The sequence below is a fragment of the Bubalus bubalis genome, chromosome 6, assembly GCF_019923935.1.
Source record: "Bubalus bubalis isolate 160015118507 breed Murrah chromosome 6, NDDB_SH_1, whole genome shotgun sequence".
NCBI lineage: Eukaryota > Metazoa > Chordata > Mammalia > Artiodactyla > Bovidae > Bubalus > Bubalus bubalis.
This window is the reverse complement of record NC_059162.1, coordinates 109092358-109113243: the sequence shown is the minus strand read 5'-3', so window position 1 is coordinate 109113243 and position 20886 is coordinate 109092358. Positions and strand designations below refer to the sequence as shown.

Genomic DNA, 20886 nt, shown 5'->3' with positions numbered 1-20886 from the left:
AGCCTTCTCAGGGAAGGGCCTCTGCCTTGTTCACTTCTATATCTCAGGACCGAAAATGACCTGGAGTGGAGCAGGCACTCGGTACATATTTGTTAGACCGACTAGTTTTCCAGGAATGCAGTGTTTCCAAGTGGAGTGGATAATGGAGTGGAGATGTGAGGACCAGGCTGTGAAGAGGTGAAGATGGAGTGATGTTTGCCAACTGGAACAGTGGAAGCACAGGAGGAAAGTCCATGATAGAAGATGCACGCACGCGGAGGGTCATTCGGGAGAGGGTGGGTGACCGGAGGGTCTACCCTGTAGGAGGCAACTCTGAAGGCACTCCGGAGGGCTGACGGGGTTGGGACTTGAGATGCCTGCACATAACTGCTCTGATTCCACATGGAATCAGTCTCTGTGCAGCCCCTTGGGCCCAGGGCACAGGTCAGGGCGTGGACCATACTAAGGCCGCTTCAGGCTGCTTTTGTTTTTAAAATCTTTATTTATCATTTATTTGGCTGCTCTGGGTCTTAGCTGTGGCACATAGGATGTTCCGCTGTGGCGTGCAGGATCTAGCTCCCTGAGGACGGAACCTGGGCCCCCTGCATTGGGAGTGCAGAGTATTGGTCACTGGACTGCCAGGACAGTCCCAGTCAGGTTGTTTTGTGATATCACAGAAAGCTCTGGACGTTAGGATGTGGAGTCTTGTATTTGCTTTGGTTAAACAATGAGCAAGGGAGTGTTAGGTCAGAGCTGTGTTTTCTTGATTTAGTTGGTTGGTTTTGCTAAACAATCTAAAAACTACCAAGATTGTTTTGAACACAGAGAAAATCTGTATAGGCAATCATAAAGAGCAGCTGAGCAGAAATACCATTAAAGGCCAGATTTGGAAAAGCAGCCAGATGTTACAGACCAGTGGCTGAGTAATGTCAGGATATGTGATTCCTATTTCTCTTGATGAACATTCTGATGTTTTATTGCCTGCCCATTTAGCAATTAAAGCTTAATGTAGTTTGTGGTTTAATATGTTTTAATGATTTTGTTATAGACTTATTATTAGGAGTCTTCTCATCATAATGAATTTCATCTTGCCAGAACTGAGAAATCAATATGGCTGCTTATATTACAATGATCCATAAAATATTGTCCAAATATGCACAGGCTTGACAGCAGGGTTTTCAATATTTTAAAGTAATGTAAAACTTAATCTTATTTGTACTTTCACATTTTTAATTTCAATTGATGACTATTAGAGATCTTGATTTACATCGATGTTATTATTGCTCCATCCATAGCAAATGAAATTATTCATGAGGGTTAAAAATAAAATTGGCCTTGGCATTGTCATCTATTTATCTTTCCCTGTTCATAGGAGGGAAATAACGAGGTTCTAAGTATATTTTATTTATTTCCTTTTTTTTTGGATTTAATATTATTATTATTTTCTGGCCATACTGTGCAGCATGGGGGATCTTAGTTCCCCGATCTGGAATTGAACCTGCACCCTCTGCAGTGGTCCCTATTTCTCTTTTTAAAAAAAAGTATTTCTGTTTGTGAATATGTTACACATGAACATGTACAAAATTCAAAAAGTCCAAAGAGCGGGACTTCCCTGCTGGTCCACTGGTTAGGACACTGTGCTTCCACTGCAGGGGGCATGGGTTTGATCCCCGGTTGGGGAAACTAAGATCCTGTAAGCTTCACAATGTGGCCAAAAAAAAAAAAAAAAAAGTCCAAAGAGTATACAAGGGAAAGTAGGTCTCTTTTGCATCCCTGTCCTCCACGCACTTCCCCACCCCCAGGAGGCAACCACCACGACCAGGGTCCTGTCCCTCCTGCCAGAAGCACTTGGTAGTGTATATATATATATACACATCAGTTCAGGTCAGTCGCTCAGTTGTGTCCGACTCTTTGCGACCCCATGAATTGCAGCACGCCAGGCCTTCCTGTCTATCACCAACTCCCAGAGTTCACTCAAACATATATATATGCAAATACATATGTTACATGTGATGCTTTACTTAATCCCCCTGACAAACTCTAAATCAGGTATTATCATTTCCACAATTTTGTGGGAGACCCGGGTTCGATCCCTGGGTCAGGAAGATCCCCTGGAGAAGGAAATGGCAATCCACTCCAGTACTATTGCCTGGAAAATCCCATGGACAGAGGAGCCTGATAGGCTACAGTCCATGGGGTCGCAAAGAGTCGGACACGACTGAGCGACTTCACTTTCACTGTTACTTTAGATGGTGAAACTAAAGCCTCAGGGAAGTAATCTGCCCAAGGTCACGGAGCTGTGCTGGAGCTGGGATTCAAATGGGAGTGCCTGACTCTAGTGCCTGGCTCACTGTGGGTGTCTTTCCCATATCAATGTGCTAAATTACAGGAAGGAACAAAGTCCTGGCCAAGAGAGACAGGCCCCAAAGTCAGAAGCTCAGGAATGTGGGTTTTCAAACTTGGAGTGTAGAATTGTCTGGAGCAGGTGTGAGAGGAGGTGGTTGGGTCAACTGCGAGGCAAGGGCCAAGAAAAAGTATGAAGGCCTGAGCTAAGCGACCGGAGTGGACAGGAGGGCATGGACGTTGAAGAGGCAGACTTGATGGGCTGCAGACACAATCAGATGAAGATCAGAGAAGGGAAACCAAAGGTGTGATGGTATGGGGCTGAGCCAAATGACTGAGGGAATGGTGGTCCTCTCAAAAGAAACCAGGAGGTTAGGTAGGACTTGAATTCTGGAGACTCGTTTAGCTGCACACATGAGGCTGTGGGCACTGGGGGAACTTTTTAGAAGCAGGTGGAGATATGGATCTTGATGCAGGGCTGGGGTAAGGGGGGTGCAGAGGTTAGAAGTAGGAGTCACCAAAGATAGAGGAGTTAGTTGGCAGCCAAAGTGGGGGGGAAAGTGATTCAAGAGCAGGGGGTGGGTAAAGCCAGAAGGGGAAAGGCTTGGAGACAGAAGGAGGGGAGCAAGGACTGAAAGACGGAGAGATGGGAGAGGTTAGGGACGGCCGAGATGGGGACTGTTCCATGGAGCAAGAGGGCCGCCTCCTGACAGCTCAGATGCTGGACAAGTCAAGGCAATAAAGGCTCGGGAAAAGGTTTTGGAATTGAGATCAGACTGGGAGCCTGGAGAAGCAAGGGAAGAAGCCATATTTTAAAGAAACGTACAGAAGGTAACTGGGAGGGAATGGTGGCATCACTGTCCTGCTTGGTCCCTTGAAAACCCGCTGAGATTTATCATCAGACAGTTGATCATCATGGAAGCAAACACCGAGGATGTGCTAATGGGGCGGAATCCCAGTCTTGGTCTGCCCTGACGACTTGCACCCTGTCTCTCGAGGACGGCAGCGCAGGGCAATCCCAGGTCACCCACTCACTCACCCGGATGTGCAGGTCCTGGAAGAAGATGAGGAGTGTCTGTCGGATCAGCTGGAACTCCCCTGCAGAGAGGCCCCCGTATATCTGCGCAGGCAAAGCAGAAACAGGCATTCTGCTTTCAGAAGTGAGATGGGAGACTGTGGTGGGGGGAGCAGGGGGTGGTGGGTGCCCAGAGAGGGAGCCAGAGGGCAAGGAGAAGACTCAGCTGCAGGGTGGGGTGGAGGGGCAGGAGGGGAATACCACCCACACCCAACCCCACCCCCCATCCATCCAAGGGGCAAACCCCACCACAGCACACCGAGCGGGGCACATTCTGCCTCTCCCGTTCCCCAAGATTCCACAGAACATCTACTACCGACTCCCTTCAGAAAAGTTAGGCAAGAACTGCAATGTTCTGTGCCGCTGCTTTCCTGGGTATGAAGGCCCCAGTGAGAGGGTATAAGATGACAACATCTCTTGTGTTACCAAAATGGATTCCTGTGGATTGTAGAACTTTCTGGGACAGTGGCCGGCTGGGTCATTCCCTTTCTTGTTTCCTTTGTCATAGAACCTGCCTGTCCTTAACAGGGGAATGGGAACGAGTACTGGGGGCTGAGAGGAGGTGCACGGACAGCCCGCTTACGTCAGTCAGCTGCCGGAACGTCTTGTCCACTTGATGAAGGATGGTTGGGGAATCTTGGATGAGTCCCTTGATGGCATCTAAGTGATTCAAAGTGACCAGCAGCACATCCTTGGGACGAGGACACAGCAACACTTGATACTTGAAAGCCATCGTCATCAGGTCATAGAGCTGCCAACCCACATGTGAACAAAAGAAACGGACCTTATATAAAGGCAGGCCTCAGAACGTCCAACAGTGATTCAGTACCGGAAACAATTCAGCGCTTACCATGCAGCTCAGTGACCACATCATGCAAACCAAGACACTGATGAGAGCGAAAGGGGGTGGCGGTAACAAGCTGGGGCAAGAGCAGTGAATCGGGACATTCCTGGGCAAACCAGGGTGTCCGGTCAGCTTGCGCGTGGTGCTGATGGAATGCATATGAAACAATACGGGCAGCGGTGGGGCCCGGGACTGGGTGCTGGGCTTGGAGAATAAAAGCCCCCGTTCGAGCCCTCCTTGCTGTAGATGTGGATGTGCTGCTGCCCTGCTGCGCTCAGCTGTGTCCGATTCTCTGCGACCCCTGGTGTGGACTGTAGCCGGCCAGGCTCCCCGGTCCAAGGGATTTTCCAGGCAAGAATACTGGAGTGGGTTGTTGCCCTTTCCTACTCCAGGGGATCGTCCTGACCCAAGGATCGAACCTGCATCTCCTCCATTGCAGATTCTTTATCTACTGAGCCACCTGGGAAGCTCAGGTTTGTTGGATGGCCCTGGCCAAGTCTCTTTGCCTCTCTGAGCCTGAGTTTTCTCATGTGTAAAAAGTATGCCCTAATTCCTCAACGTTGCAGAACTGCTGAGAGGTGTAAATGAGAAAACACATGTCAAAGTGGTAAGACTGAGGTTCTATGACTGTATTAAATGAATAATGGAACTTAATGGGACATCAACAAGCTCCACGAATGGTATGACCATTCATGAAGATCAGAGGTGACACTGGAGAGGACCACAGTGGTCACGATGGGCTTTGTGGAAGAAGTGGGCCTGCTTCAGACTTGAGGCAGGGTTCCAACTGGGTAAGGGAGGAAAAAGGCATTCGGGTGGTAGGGAACAGTATGCTTGAGGGTCCGGAGGCAAGCCATGGGTGTGCTGCTTTCCTGGGAGAAAGAGTAGAACAGCCTGACTGGAGGGGATGGTTTGTGTTGGGGGTGGTGGGAAATAAAGTTGGATAATTATGGCAAGGTTAGAATATTAAACGTTTTTGAAAGACGCACAAAATAATTTAGACTAGATGTGGTAGGAATTAGGGGGCTACTGAAATTTTCTGCGCTAATGTCATAAAAGTGGTAATTAAACAAGATTAGTGAGTCTGGCCATGATGAGATGTGCGAAAAGGGAGAGGCTGGAGTGAGGGCAGTCAGCTGGTGCCTGGCTCCTAGGAGGGTGGCAATAACATGATCATATGAAAGAAATAAATTTTGTTGGAGAAACCCGGATGGAAGGCCTGGAAGGAAGATGGTGGGGAAAGATGAGGCAGGGGAAAGAAGAGACTCTGACACTCAGGAGAAAAGCTGTTTGTTAGTACACATTGACTGCCTGATTGGATCTGGGGGACGAAGATGAGGGCTGTCCAAAATGACCACAGCATTTTCAACGTGGTGCCTGCGAGATGCATGATGCTACATGACGCTGCTGCTGGAGGCAAGTTTGGGAGAGAAGGTACGGACATGTCTGAGGCAGGACTGAAAGTTAAACCACCCGAGTGCTTTGCGGAGCACACGGATGTGCATGACCTCAACTAATCCCATTTAATTTCACAAGAACTCTACGTGTGTGTTCAGTTCAGTTCAGTCGCTCAGTCGTGTCCGACTCTTTGTGACCCTATAGACCACAGCCTGCTAGGCTCCTCTGTCCATGGGATTCTCCAGGCAAGAATACCGAGGTAGGTATTATACCAAGTTTAAAAATGAAGAAACGTGCCTAATTTCACATGGCTGGTAAAAAGTAGCAGGGTAAGATTTGAAACTAAAGACAGTCGGATCCTGAAGCACTTGCTAGAACCCTCTCCATGATCTCCTTTCTCCAACATGCAGCTAGACATTTCACTTAGAAAGTGCCTGCCTACATAGAGGGGTGGGGTGGCGGGGCGGGAGAGAGGCTCAAAAGGGAGGAGATGTATGTAAACATATGCTGCTTCACTTTGTTGTACAGAAGAAACTAACACAACATTGTAAAGCAATTATATCCAATAATAAAATTAAAAAAAGAGAAAGCGACATACAGCAGGAGCTGTCTCGGTTTGTGTGTGTGTGTGCGTGTGTGTGTGCATGCGTGAGCAGGCTTGTCTAATACTAGAGACGTAGATTTGAGACTCTCAGCCATCATCATCAAACATTAAGTACCTGTTGTGTACAGGACACTGTGCTAGGAATAAAGTATAAAAACAGGTATAAGATGAAGAAATCAAAGTTCAGAGTTATTCAGTGAATTGAGTCTCACAGCCATTGGTAGTGGAGAAGGAACTGGCAACCTACTCCATTACTCTTGCCTGGAGAATCCCGTGGACAGAGGAGCCTGGTGGGCTGCTGTCCATGGGGTTGCACAGAGTCGGACACGACTGAAGCGACTTAGCATGCATGCCATTGGTAGAACTAGGACTCGAACCCAGGTTTTTTGTTTCTAAATCCTGTGTCATATCTCAATGGAAACCTAAACTTTCTTAAAGGCAGAGGGAGATGAACAAGCAGAGAGGAGAAGATACTGAACATTTACTGAACATTTATCTTTCTTCTGTCATTATGTATGTTTCTCACTTAATCCTCCCTCTAACTAATGAAGTAGCTTTTATTATCCCCATTTTATAGATAAGAAGATGGAGGCTCAGGGAGCTAAAGTAACTTTCTAAAGGTAATTGGCAGGAGGCAAGAGGGCGATGCTTACTCCTTGGAAGAAAAGTTGTGACCAACCTAGATAGCATATTCAAAAGCAGAGACATTACTTTGCCAACAAAGGTCCATCTAGTCAAGGCTATGGTTTTTCCAGTGGTCGTGTATGGATGTGAGAGTTGGACTGTGAAGAAGGCTGAGCGCCAAAGAATTGATGCTTTTGAATTGTGGTGTTGGAGAAGACTCTTGAAAGTCCCTTGGACAGCAAGGAGATCAGCTCTGGGATTTCTTTGGAGGGAATGATGCTGAAGCTGAAACTCCAGTACTTTGGCCACCTCACGTGAAGAGTTGACTCATTGGAAAAGTCTCTGATGCTGGGAGGGATTAGGGGCAGGAGGAGAAGGGGACAACAGAGGATGAGATGGCTGGATGGCATCACTGACTCGATGGACGTGTGTCTGAGTTGGTGATGGACAGGGAGGCCTGGCATGCTGCGATTCATGGGGTCGCAAAGAGTCAGACACGATTGAGTGACTGAACTGAACTGAAGAGGGCACAGTTGAAGGCAGTCTGTCTCCCTGAGGTTTCCAGGTGCCAGCACTGAGACAGTGTTGCTTTTTGCACACCTGGCACCCACTGTCAGTCCTCACGATTTATAGAAATTCACATAATAAAGGGACTTGAAAAGGGATTCTTATTAACATTATTTTGCATTGCAGGAAGATTCTTTACCAGCTGAGCCACAAGGGAAGCCCAAGAATACTGGAGTGGGTAGCCTATCCCTTTTCCAGGGGATTGCCCTGACCCAGGAATCAAGCGGGGTCTCCTGCATTGCACGTGCATTCTTTACCAATTGAGCTATCAGGGAAGCCTTGTTATTCAGATTAGTTTCTCCTAATGTCCTATTTCAGTTCCATTTCCCACATTCTATTTAAGTCATCATGGCTCCTTAGGCTCCTCTTGGCTGTGACAGTTTCTCTAGTTTTCCTTGTTTTTGGTGGCCTTGACAGTTTCGATGACAGGTCAGGTATTTTTTTAACATGACCTCTGAATGGTATTTGTCTGCTGTTTTTCTTCATGATCAGCCTGGGGTTGTGGGTTTTGGGGAGGAAGATCACAGAGGCAAAGTGTTATTCTCATCTTGTCATACCAGGGTACGGCCACATGGCTTATCACTGCTGATGTTACCAGCTGGTTGAGGTAATATTTGCCATGTTTCTCCACTGAGAAGTTAGTTGTTCCCCTCCCCCGCTTTGCATACTGTCTTCCTTGGAAGGAAGTCACCAAGCGCAGCCACATTCAAGGAGTGGGGAGTTCTGCTCTCTCCCTGAGGGCAGGGCATGTATATAAAGTGTCTGGAATTCTGAAGAACAGGAGATCTATCTGTTCTCTGACATTATTTATTTGGAATTATTCCTTTTAAAATCAGTACCCTAAAAAATTGTTCCACAAAGAAACAGATATGTTTACATTAGAAGTAGAGACTGAGTGGTTTTGAATTTGCTCTTTAAAAAATGCCTGGCTTGCAGGGCTGAGATCTGTTAAGAAGGAAGCAGAATTAAGCAGGGCTGGGTGCTTGGATTGGATTGGTGGTGTTCACGCAGTCGAGTCTGGCTCTTTGTGACCCCATGGACTGCAGCATGTCAGGCCTCCCTGTCCCTCACAATCTAAACGTGGACATGTAGACCCGCGCTCTCTGTGGGTGATATAATGGCTTAATAAACTACAGAGGGCTTTGAAGCTCCAGTATTTGGCCACCTGATGTGAAGAACTGACTCATTGGAAAAGACCCTGATGCTTGGAAAGGTTGAAGGCTGGAGGAGAAGGGGACAACAGAGGATGAGATGGTTGGATGGCATCACCAACTTGATGGACATGAGTTTGAGCAAGCTCCAGGAGTTGGTGATGGACAGGGAAGCCTGGTGTGCTGCAGTCCATGGGGTCACAAAGAGTTGAACATGGCTGAGAGACTGAACTGAACTGAACAGACGGGTTGGTGCGGATGACTTCTGGGGTCCTTCCCAACTTGAAACTCAAGAATAAGCCATGGTCACATGTGCCTGTCTTTTGCCACGCACCGCTGCACACATCATCTCCTTGGACTCCAGTCTGTGGTAATCCATAAGAAACGCAGCCCTGGGGATGGAGGCAGCTGCTTACCTTATCCATGCTGGCCTGGTTCAGTCTCATGATCGAGGCGTGAGCCAGGCGGTCGTAGACGGTCCTCAGGGCCTTCTTGGAGTAGAGCTCTTGGGGTTTGAACAATTCGTCCATGAACTTTTGATTGAACATGGTTGAAATGATGTCATTCATAACTGTAGAGACAAGAGAGGATGCAGGTGAGCAAAGCATTGGTGGAAGCTTTACTCAGGAAATGCTCCCTGTGTGCAGATGGAGTGGAGGGGCAGGGCCTCTGTGGTATGGGGATGCAGTGTGCTTGGAGACCTGCTTCTTGGGGAGAAACCCCACGTGTGTCCCAGTGGAAAGCAGGGTCCAGAGTGCCTTCTGAGCCCATCGGAGGGCAAACATACATGTGGCAGTGTGTTGTGGTTCAAACCACCTTCACACACAACGTTTCACTTGATGATAGAGAACATGTTTATTCTTTCTTTAAAAAAGACTTCTATTAGCATTGCAGATTAGATATCCACCTCAAAATGAGAAACAACATCACTTTTTCTGTTTGTTTAGCAAGTCTATACCATTTTTACTTTAAATTTTATAAAATGGGACCTATAATGGTAATTGACTTTTTTTTTTTTTTCTTCTTCAAAACAGTTTACAAAAACAGACATGGGGCCTACCCACTGGTTAGAGATTAAAATTTCTTCTAGTGTTTCTACAAGATGTGTACTTCAGATTAACACCATTTGCTGCTGCTGCTGCTAAGTCACTTCAGTCGCGTCCGACTCTGTGCAACCCCATAGACGGCAGCCTACCAGGCTCCCCCGTCCCTGGGATTCTCCAGGCAAGAACACTGGAGTGGGTTGCCACTTCCTCCTCCAGTGCATGAAAGTGAAAAGTGAAAGTGAAGTCACTTAGTCGTGCCTGACTCTTCAACTCTTCGCGACCCTGTGGACTGCAGCCTACCAGGCTCCTCTGTCCGTGGCATTTTCCAAGCAAGAGTACTGGAGTGGGTTGCCACTTCCTTCTCCATAACACCATTTAAGGATGTCTTAATTTCTCTATATGCTCTATAATATTGACATCATACGGTAGTGATATGTCCCATACTGTTGTTCAGATGGAAAATTTCCCGGTGGCGAGAATAAAAGGTCCTAGTGTGCTTAGTTGCTTCAGTTGTGTCCAGCTCTTTGCAACCCCATGGACTGTAGCCTGCAAGGCTCCTCTGTCCATGTGGGTTCTCTCCAGGCAAGAATATTGGAGTGGGTGCTGCTAAGTCACTTCAGTCGTGTTTGACTCTGTGCGACCCCATAGACGGCAGCCCACCAGGCTCCCCTGTCCCTGGGACTCTCCAGGCAAGAACACTGGAATAGGTTGCCATTTCTTTCTCCAATGCATGAAAGTGAAAAGTGAAGCCTATCCCTTCTCCAGGGGATCTTCCTGACCCAGGAATTGAGCTGGGGTTTCCTGCATTACAAGCGGATTCTTTACCAGCTGAGCTAACAGGGAAGCTAAGTATCTCTAATTCTAGGTCTTCATTCACTCATTCATTTAGATATTTTGTGGTACTCAAATAACATCATTTGAGGGCTAGGAAAACCATTTGGTACAAGAAAAGAAACAGATATGGTTGAATGCAGATTATTCTTAATTAATCCAGATATATTCCTGCCTAAAGGTGACTGTATATGGATGCTGAGATTATACATTCATAGTAATTAAAATCTGAAAGAAAACTGGGTACTTAAAATAATGACACAAAATCGCATGAGTGATTACTGCTGAAAGAGACAGATCTCTCCTCTTGCCACACAGGGCACAGCGGGTGACCCATGGCCAGCCTTGTATCTTAGAGAGCGAAGCAAGCTCATGGTTTCAGACGCTCTTTCTACATGTAAGTAACCGACAGAAGTACCCTGAGGGCTCAGGCCAGCATTTTAAAGCATCTCAAAGAGCAGTTTTGGGGAGAAGTGGGGAGCTGAGGGCTAGCTGTACTTAAATCTTAAATGGAAGGGTTATAGAGCAAGGTGGGGAGGGAAACACCCCCTCTCCCCACTCCCACCCTGACACGAAAGAACAAACTGAGTGAGTGTGACTGCTTTCAGAAGTACTGGACTCACACTTGACTTCTGTATTTTACTCTAGATCCCATCCCCTCAGTGAGGAAGAAGAAGATCCATTGCCAACACAGGATATCCTCATACGGGACAGTTTCAGTCCAGGCCAGTGTGCACTCAATGTGCACTAGCCTCTCCCTGCTGTGCACAGCCTGGAGACCCAGGAACCCTTCTGGGTTTGCCTCAAGCATGGCCTTTGGCCTTCGACCTAAACAAGCAAGCTGCTGCTGCTGTTGCTGCTACTAAGTCACTTCAGTCGTGTCCAGCTCTGTGCAACCCCATAGACGGCAGCCCACCAGGCTCCTCTGTCCCTGGGATTCTCCAGGCAAGAGTACTGGAGTGGGTTGCCATTTCCTTCTCCAATGCACGCATGCATGTTTAGTCGCTTCAGTTGTGTCTGACTCTGTGCGACCCTATGGACAGCAGCCCACCAGGCTCCTCTGTCCCTGGGATTCTCTGGGCAAGAATACTGGAGTGGGTTGCCATTTCCTTCTCCAAAACAAGCAAGGGTCTGCAATAAATTGGACTTTCTGATATCTTTCTTACTGCAGCCTATATAGATGTAGAGTTGCATGAAATAGCTACACACAGAAAGCCACATATAAGGCCTCAAAAAAGAGGGAATTCGAAGAATTTTCCATAGGTTTATGGAGGCCAGGGAGGAGTGCCAAAGAGGAAGAACTCACATTAAAGACTCACATCAGCTCTGATTATGTTCATGATTACAAAGAGCTCCCGTTCACTGAGGTGCTGAGTCACGTCTCTAGGGTCTTTGAGCCTTTAGCAAGATCTAGGAAAATAGCTTAGACCTAAATAAGCCAGTTCTAAAAGAAAGAAAGCCCCAAGGTAATTTGTCAGCCACTCTGGCAAAGTAAAAAGCAAAGTGAAGCCTTTTCTTTGGGAAGTGAATAAGCTCTGTATCACCATGGCTTCTTGCATAAGAACTTCCAGAAAGTTCTCCTGCTGGGAAGAGAGTATGGCAGGCTCTGTCCCCATGGGCAGAGCAGTGAACACAAATGCCCCCAAGGGGAGATGGCAGTTTTGCAGTTGGGTCCTGGCACCCAGGGCACCCACCTTGATTTAATTTTTTGGAAGGGGCATGGGGGCACAAACTAACATGCTTACACCTCACAGTGTGCTTCAGCTGGCACTTGCTGATGTGGGCCTACTGTCTGCCGGACATGGGGGGGGGGTGGTGTGGGCAGAGAGGAAGCGAATGTCATCCTTGCCCAACAGTAGCAGCCCACACCGTATTTATGCTAAACCTCAGCAGTTTTTTAAAAAAGTAATATTTATTTTATTTGGCTCCATCTTAGTTGCGGCATGCCGGGTCTTTCATCGTGGTGCACAGACTCCCGGTTGTGGCACTTGGCGGGCGCAGTAGCTGAGGCATGTGGGCTGAGTTCTGTGGCACGTGGGATCTTAGTTCCCTGACTGGGGATGGAACCCACACCCCCTGCATTACAAGGTGGATTCTTAACCACTGGACCACCAGCGAAGTCCTCTGGGAAGTTTTAACCTGATCTATAAGTTAGTCTTGGTGTTTGTTTTTGGCACTCACATGAGCTCGGCATAATTGCATGAGGCAGGAATGTGCTAGAAGCCAGATTTCATCAGGAGACTAAAGCCAGGTGTGTGGAGGGGTGGTTTTTCATGGGTGCGCTGGAAGGGTCAGTAACTGAGTTCTTAACGTATCAGGCTTCTAATCCTGGGTTTGGATTATGAAGTCAGTTTCTGCTTATTATTTTTGGACATATAAGATAAATTCCAGTGATTCAGTTACACAAAAAGTCTTCAAAATCCATACTTTTCACCTGAAATTCTGCAGTGCATCAAGAGGTGGGCCAAAAATTGCTTGAGAAGTGGTGAGAGATGGTTGTGAAATATTATAAAACTTTACCAACCACTTGGATTGGAGTTTTCCTCAAGCCTGGCCTGATGAAGTAATTCTCTTGATGAAAGCAACTGTGTTTTTAACTAGTACTTCTGTAAATTTTATTGTTTATGGGAATACACAACTTGAAACCAAGGGTAAAAAAAGAGAAGCTACTATTTCTGGGTGGTTACCATGTTTTGAAGCCTTATTATGTTGTAAGTCTTGGGCTTAGAACTTTCCATTCATTATCTTATTTAAATAAATAAATAATCGAATGATTTTGAAGGGTACCCCGCTCCTCACCCCCAGTTGCTAGGGCTTTGAAAAGGAAAAGTACAGAGATTTAAGAATACTCAAGTTTCTCAAAACCAAGGCAAACCTAATCAGATTATAAACCAATTTAAGAAACTGAAATGAGAGCAAACAAGCACAAAAGGCTAGTGGGGGTGGGCTGGACAAAGCATTTGCTTAAGTATCACCCTATTGTATCAAAGGAGAAAACTGAGTTTTCGAGAGGTTAAAGTCCAAGGTCACATAGCAGGGGGTGGAGCTGAAAAGAGAGCAGGGCTGTTTGATTCTAGTGCCTGTGCTCTTAAATATTACACGTTATCTCCTCTGCATACTCAGTGTGGAGAGAGCACTTAAAACATCGAGGCTGATGGCTGATGACATGCATAGACTATACCCAGGGTCAGATAATGACATTTAAAGGTGAGAAAGGCGACGGTTTTCTTCTGAGGACTCAACAGCTTTCTCAGGTGTGCTATTGGTTGTAGGTGAAGGGGAAACTGAAGATGTGGTGTGATAAGACCACAGTGCATGCGTGTCATGCCTTCTGTGCTCAAGCCTGACGGCCATGCAGCCACATGCTTCCACATTGCTCAGTTGCTCAACAGATATCTCTGTGTGCTCAACAGCTCTTTGGCTACATGATGCTATCACAGAATTGTTTAAGGATGACTAAATAGGACAGCCCACCTGGAAATGCAGCTTATGTCGCAGGTGTCCTCGCAAAGCTTGGAACTGTGAAAAGGGACAGATGCCTCAGGTGCAATATGGTCCTCTGACTAATATTTGCTTGGTTTTCATCTTTCATGCTGTATTTAAAAGATTCAACTGTACAACCAATATCTCAGCTAAAGAGAAACTCACGCCTATTCTTTTACTTGGAAATGTCTAGAGTGGTCCCACTCTAAGCCCCACTGAGGAAGGACTGGGTGACCCTGCGGATGCAGACTGAAGACATGCAGCCCCAAGGTAGCATACCTCGTTTTCTGTCCACCTCTGTCCATTCATCTACACGAAGCATATAAAAAGAAAACACCAGTTCATGAAGCAAGAATGTTATTTTCAACGAGGCTTTTAAAATACCAATTCCAACGATCTGGCTTACGAAACTTTATTTTTCACGTTTGGATTAATGTTTAATGCAAACACTCTGCCTTCCATTTGAAGCTTTCTAAAGGCTGATGGATAAATAACAAGTTTCAAAAAAGCCCTAGGGAGGCTGTATCTTATAGAGGGTGGCCCAGGAGGAGAGGAAGCTCAGGAGGATGAAATACCCTGGGGTTTACCTTGCAAGGTTCAAGAAGCCATCCTCTTTAATGCTCTGAGAGTAGACATCTTTCAAAATAAGCCTTTTAAAAACACTAACTTCCACAAGGAAGAATAATCCTGAGAACAGGACAGAAAGAATTTTCTTTCTTTACAACCTGATTCTCTTATTAATGCAAGAGTTCTCTTTCTAGAACTACTCAAACTACTCACTACTTACAGAACTACTCAAATTAAAAAAAAAAAAAACTAGAAATATAAATTAACAGAAAAAAAAAACTGTTTCTGATTTATCTTTTATACAGAGAGGTATGACTTCCATGTAAAAAGAGGGAAATAATGATGGGACCACTGTACAGAAAGCTCCTGAGGACAAAGGTAGACAGGGAAATACCAAGAAGAGACCAAATAAGGAAAAATGTACTTGGCTAGGCAGAAGGCACTGGCGACCCACTCCAGGACTCTTGCCTGGAAACTCCCATGGACAGAGGAGCCTGGGGGGCTGCAGTCCATGGGGTCGCGAACAGTCGGACATGACTGAGCGATTTCACTTTCACTTTCAAGCATTGGAGAAGGAAATGGCAACCCACTCCAGAGTTCTTGCCTGGAGAACCCCAGGGACGGGGGAGCCTGGTGGGCTGCCGTCTATGGGGTTGCACAGAGTCGGACATGACTGACGTGACTTAGCAGCAGCAGAGAAATCTGTGAGAATCATGACCCTTTAATGGGCTGAGACCTGGCTCTAGTATTTACTGGCTGTATAACTTCAAGCAGCTTGTGTAATCTCAGTTTCTTCATCTGTGAAATGGGGATCATAATTGCACCCACCCAGTAGGATTGTTGGGATGAAATAGACACATCAAACACTTATCCAACTTCTCTCCTAGTTCTGCTTTCTCTACTTCAGAATTTTGGGCGCCACCCATAAAGGCTCGTGATGGGCCTTTTTTTTTCTTTCCTTGATTTTTTGGGAGAGATTTCAATCTAAAACCACTCATGGATAAACAGAGTTCTACCCACAACCACATTTTAAAAACATTTTGTAGTTTGGTGTATTTTGGGAACATTTGCAATAAATTGTTTGAGAAGTGACTCCTGAGGTTATAACATGCATGCTGCTGCTGCTGCTAAGTTGCTTCAGTCGTGCCCAACTCTGTGCGACCCCATAGACGGCAGCTCACCAGGCTCCGCCGTTCCTGGGATTCTCCAGGCAAGAACACTGGAGTGGGTTGCCATTTCCTTCTCCAATGCATGAAAGTGAAAAGTGAAAGTGAAGTCGCTCAGTCATGTCCAACTCTTCGAGACCCCATGGACTGCAGCCCACCAGGCTCCTCCGGCCATGGGATTTTCCAGGCAAGAGTACTGGAGTGGGGTGCATTGCCTTCTCTGAATCAGCATATATGTGCCTTCAGTACGCAATGCCGACAGCTCCTAAGAGACCCTCCTGAAAGCACAGCGAGTGCCATGTCCTGACTAGCCACAAAGGGTTCCTACTGCGGGGTCAGACTCCTCGGGGAAAATTCACCATCTTTCTCCCACAGAGTTACAGGGTTCTGGAGAGAAAACACTGGGGAAGCAGCATCACGACTCTAGCCTTCTTTGAGCAGATGCTGGCTTCTTTGGCATAATGTCCACATCTGTCATTTCAGGGCATTTATTTTACACGTGGTCTTCCCTGATAGGCTCGTGGGAATTCACAGAGATAGAGCTGCAACCCTTTTGAAGGTGTGTTTGGCAACAGAGGGGGTGCCAGGGGCTCACCAACCCTAAGGGAGAGTGATTACCTGCTGCTGACCAAAAAAAAAGAGCCGGCGAACACATGCCCAGGGCTACCAGGCACTCCTGCAGGCAGTGTGGTTCAGCTCCAGCAGAGGTCGCTGTCGAGCTGTGTGTGCTCCTGGCCCTCTTCCTTCTGAGGATCCCGGAATGTAAAGAAGGATGACGTGTTTGTGACAATTTCACTTTACTTATATTTTGAGTGGGAGAGGTAGGCTCAAGGCTTATCCAGAGCTTCCTGTTAAATGGGAACTATAAAAATAAATATAGTATCTCACAGCACTCAGTTGCTCAGTACTACTCTGTGATCTGCATATCCTGGGAAAATCACTTAATAGCCCCATGCCTTAGTTTCCCCTTCTGTCAAATGAGGAAGGCAAACAAATGGTAAGAGGGCTTTGCTTATGAGTATTTGTAAGAGTGAGTGAGTGAGTGAAAGTTGCTCAGTCGTGTCTGACTCTTTGCAACGCCATGGACTATACAGTCGATGGAATTCTCCAGGGCAGAATACTGGAGTGGGTAGCCTTTCCCTTCTCCAGGGGATCTTCCGGGAGTGAGACAAAGGCAACTTTTTATTATTCTGGCAATTGCTTAAACGTGGGACCTCATTCAGTATGCAACAGTCAGAAGTTGCCCCACAGAGAGAGCACTTCCTTTCTGTTGAAGGCTAAACTAGAGCGAGCTGCCTTCTGGGGAGAAACTGCAAGATCGGCCCTGGAGTTAAGGGAGTGGGATGGGCTCCAGGAGACCAATTAGTTGTGTAAGACAGTGAAAACTTCTAGAAGAAATACGATTTCCATCCAGAGCTTCAGTGAGGACTATTTGACTGCTTTGGATCTCTGCCCTGTTTTCTCGTTCTATTTTCTGCATGTCCTCATCAACCAACTACTTTCTGTCATTTCTTTGATGAGACCAGTGGGTATCCTGGATTTTTTTTTCAAGCCTCTCCCTCCCAACCTTCCAACTCCCTCCCCGCCCTATTCCCTCCACAAAGATTCTGATGTAGTCCCCTGGAGTGTGGAAGTACAGAGCAGCCGTGAAGGTTGTGGGTGAAGAGTATGAGCTCTAGAGCCTGATGACCTGGGTTCAAATCCATTACCCTTCCTTCTTACCAGTTATGTAAACCTGGGCAAATGGACCTCACTTTCCCCATCTGTAAAACGGGGATATAGTATTACCTACATGATAGGATAGTTGTGGGGATTAAGGTGTTCAGAGAAGTCCATGGTACATGGTTAAGTGCTTAATAAGTATTTGTTGCTATTGCATCAGGAAGACATATCCCCCAGGTTAAGAATCTGTTACTGGAAAGACTGATCAAAAGCCCTATCTCTGGAGGATGCACAGAAGGGCTGCATGAGGCTCTGCCCAGCACCTCAATGGCATCTGACACAAGTCGATGGTGGAGGGAAAGTGTGTGAACGTGAATTACGGAAGATGGCTGGAACTCCCTGAGGCCGTCTCTAGCAAACCCAGGACTGCAGCTCCTGAACACAAAGGAAGCCAGTCCCCTAGTATAATCACAGGGTCTTGCCCAGACCGCCTCTTGAAAGACCACACCTGCGACTCATTGTGTTAAACATGTTAAGTTCATCACCTCATTCGATCTTTACAATGTCACTGTGAGGTATATTTTATTATTCCCCTTCTATGGAGAAAGAAACAGGCATACAGAGTTTACACTCCAAGGTCATACAACTAGTTAAATGCCAAAGCTGGAATTGGGAACCATATCTGTATGACTCCAGACAGCTGGAGTGCTAATGTATCCTGCCTTCCAAGACTGCAGACCACTAGCCCAAGCACTACCTATCGGCTCACTGATGCCAAAAGCCTATATGAAATCACATAACATAGCACCAAGGAAAACAGAACCCTCTTGAAGGAAAAACGGCAATGTAATATCAAACAGTAGTTCAACAAACATTTACTGAGCACTAGTTTATTCAGTTGCAGGCAGGATGCTAGGCACTGGAGTACAAAGGTGAATAAGACAATCGCGTTGGGGAGACAGACACATATGCAGACCATTTCAGTATAATATGGCTAGCAATAAGGTTGAGGCGGGGCACAGATCTGGTATGGGAGTATGTGCAGGCTGTTTCCCATGTGGAGATGAGGAGATGATTCTTAAGCTGAATAATGTAGGATGGAAGGGAAGTGACTAGCATGGAAATGGGAGCGTTGGGGTAGAATGGGAATTACCAGCATGGAAACATGAGTGAGCATGCTTTAAATGGAGACCTACAAGCAGTTTGGTATTAAGATACACAGCAGGAGGCAGGCAGCGGTGGAAGCTGGGACTGCAGAGGTGGACAGCGGGTCAGATCAGGAAGGTCCCTGAAATGTCCTGCCAACGACTTGGCCTCCATCCAGACAGCAGTGGGAAGCTGACAAAGGGTTTTAAATAGCAAGGTGTATGGACAGATTCAAATGTTAGAATGCTCACTGGCAGCAGCGTACAGAATTAATGGAGGGGGTATGCTATAGGGAGGTCTTTCTCTTTATGCATGGACTTGGACTCAACTGCACAGATACAACAGTGAACATCTGTATTTGTACACTGAACATCAATTGAGCGTACGGAGACTGCTGGAGACAGTAAATATTTGAATCAGCGGCGATGTCAGTTACCTTTATACCAACTTTCCTTTCTCTATCTTCAAATACAGTATTTCCTTCATACTTAATCCCAGGAAACTTAGTGAAAACAGCTGTTGGTTGAGAAGGAGGGGAAAAAGGAGAGAAAAAAGGTGGCAGAGAGTTCTGGGTGGCCATTTATCTATGGTTAGATGTGGTGTGTATGGGAGGTAGATTTTGCATTTTAGAAACTCTCATATAATTATTTTCACAACTGCATTCTCTCCAAACAATTGTGAAGGGAAAAGACAACTTTCTTATATTTTCTTATTTATCCATGTTATTTCAGATGCCCACCTTTCTAGAAATAGCTTCTGAACTTAGCAAGACTGGCCTCCAGTTTATGAAGGAGGATACTGCACAGAGGAATGGAGACTCAGAAGGTTCCCTGGGGGGAAAGAGGATGCTCCGACTAGCAGTGTGCCACCAGGGGTGGACCACTGGGACGCTCATATTTGGGAGGGATCAATTGTCAAGAGAGATTGGGAAACCATCTCCAGTTTAAGGGGATGAGTAAATGGGGGGAGGTCAGGTACCCTCATAATACTCAATGGGGGTATTAAATCTCTCTGTGGTGAAACGATCTTTTGGGGACTGTGCTGATGAGGGGTTCTGCCTGGATGGGGCTGTGGGTTATGAAAGAGGTCCCCGGCTATGAGAGCGCAGAGTGCAGGGGTGTTGGTCAATCTGTAAAGGCGCTTGTCTATAGAGGTCTGGCTGAGGGGGTCGGGGCTGGCTGTGCGGGCCGGGAGCCTCTCACCTTTGCGGGCCTTGTCTCCGGGAATGTTCTGGGCCCGCAGCCGCTGGTCCAGGATGTAAAGCATCTCCCCGCCCAAGTTCAGGAAGAGCAGAGGTAGCGTCCGCATGGACATGGTGCCGGAAAACCAGCGCGTCTGGTACAGAACCTCCAGGTTTAGTAGCCAGAGGCCTGGAGGTCCCGCAGCCGCGTCCCCGAAGCCCGGTTGCTAGGCGACGCGGCAGGCGGCAAAGAAGGCCAATCAAAAGGCCGTTTGTTGGGAGGCACCCGGGGGCGAGCGCGTCCTGGGCGGGGCGGCGAAGACCTACGGGGTTGATTGGACGGAGCCCTGCCGGCCTTTGGCCCTGAGCGCCGGTTTTGAATTTCTTGAGACCCGGAGGGTGGGCGAGGATCGGCAGGGTGGCCACCCTCTCCCCGCCAGGGCGGAGTGTTCACATGCCCCTAAAGGAGGAAAATGAAAGTGTTTGCCGCCTCATTTCTGGCGGACTCTTTGTGACCCTGTGGACTGTAGCCCGCCAGGCTCCTCTGTCCATGGGATTTTCCAGGCAAGAATACTGGAGTGGGTAGCCAGTCCCTTCTCCAGGGATCTTTCCCATCCGGATCGAACTCAGGTCTCCTGCATTGCAGGCAGATTTACCCTCTGGTCCACAAAACCCAAGCCAAACTCTTTTAGAGCAGACTCTGGGCAGACAGGCCTGTTGTTGTTGTTGTTTTTAAGCAATTTTTAATATGATCATCACATTAGCTTGAAAATTATTTATATCATGTAATTTTACCAACAAAAGCCAAAACACAATTTTCAAATTAAATCAGATTTTCCATTCTAATAGACTTTCTCAGTAAGTTCAAAGGAATTGGCAGATTCGTGATCCTGACAAATATGAGAATCATTTGATTCAATTTGGTTAGAAGTCAATTCCTTTATACCTTTGTTATGGGAAGCACTGAAACCGCCCACCCTGGCCAGGCGCCATAGTAACCATTTGCATGCGTGGTTTTTCTACAGGAGGTCCTGGTAAGGAACAGGGAGCTAATAAGCCTCCACCAACCAAAAGAGTTCGGGAAAGGTCAAAAGGAGACACCACCTGTCTGACCACTTCCCAGAATCCTTCTCTTGGGCATCCATCTTGGCCGAACAAGGCATGCACCACCAGGAAGGACTCTGAGTCAGAATGATTGGCTAAGGACAACCTGGAAACTA

The 20886-nt window shown here is 46.9% G+C and overlaps 1 protein-coding gene across 3 annotated transcripts in view; it reads right to left on the bottom strand.

The window, feature by feature from the left end:
• The window catches only part of OSCP1 (organic solute carrier partner 1), a 30813-nt gene extending 10886 nt beyond the window's left edge, over positions 1 to 19927 (bottom strand). Inside the window, exons 1-5 of one of the 3 annotated variants that reach the window (XM_044945246.2) lie at positions 19689 to 19927; positions 14225 to 14254; positions 9002 to 9156; positions 3981 to 4148; positions 3362 to 3442 (exon numbers count right to left, since the gene is read on the bottom strand). In XM_044945246.2, coding sequence (XP_044801181.1) covers positions 3362 to 3442; positions 3981 to 4148; positions 9002 to 9156; positions 14225 to 14254; positions 19689 to 19800 — 546 coding nt within the window. In that variant the 5' untranslated portion in view covers positions 19801 to 19927. The remainder of the gene's footprint in view (positions 1 to 3361; positions 3443 to 3980; positions 4149 to 9001; positions 9157 to 14224; positions 14255 to 19688) is intronic. The other 2 variants (XM_044945244.2, XM_044945245.2) reach the window with 2 other exon arrangements.
• Between the last annotated feature and the right edge of the window lie 959 nt (positions 19928 to 20886).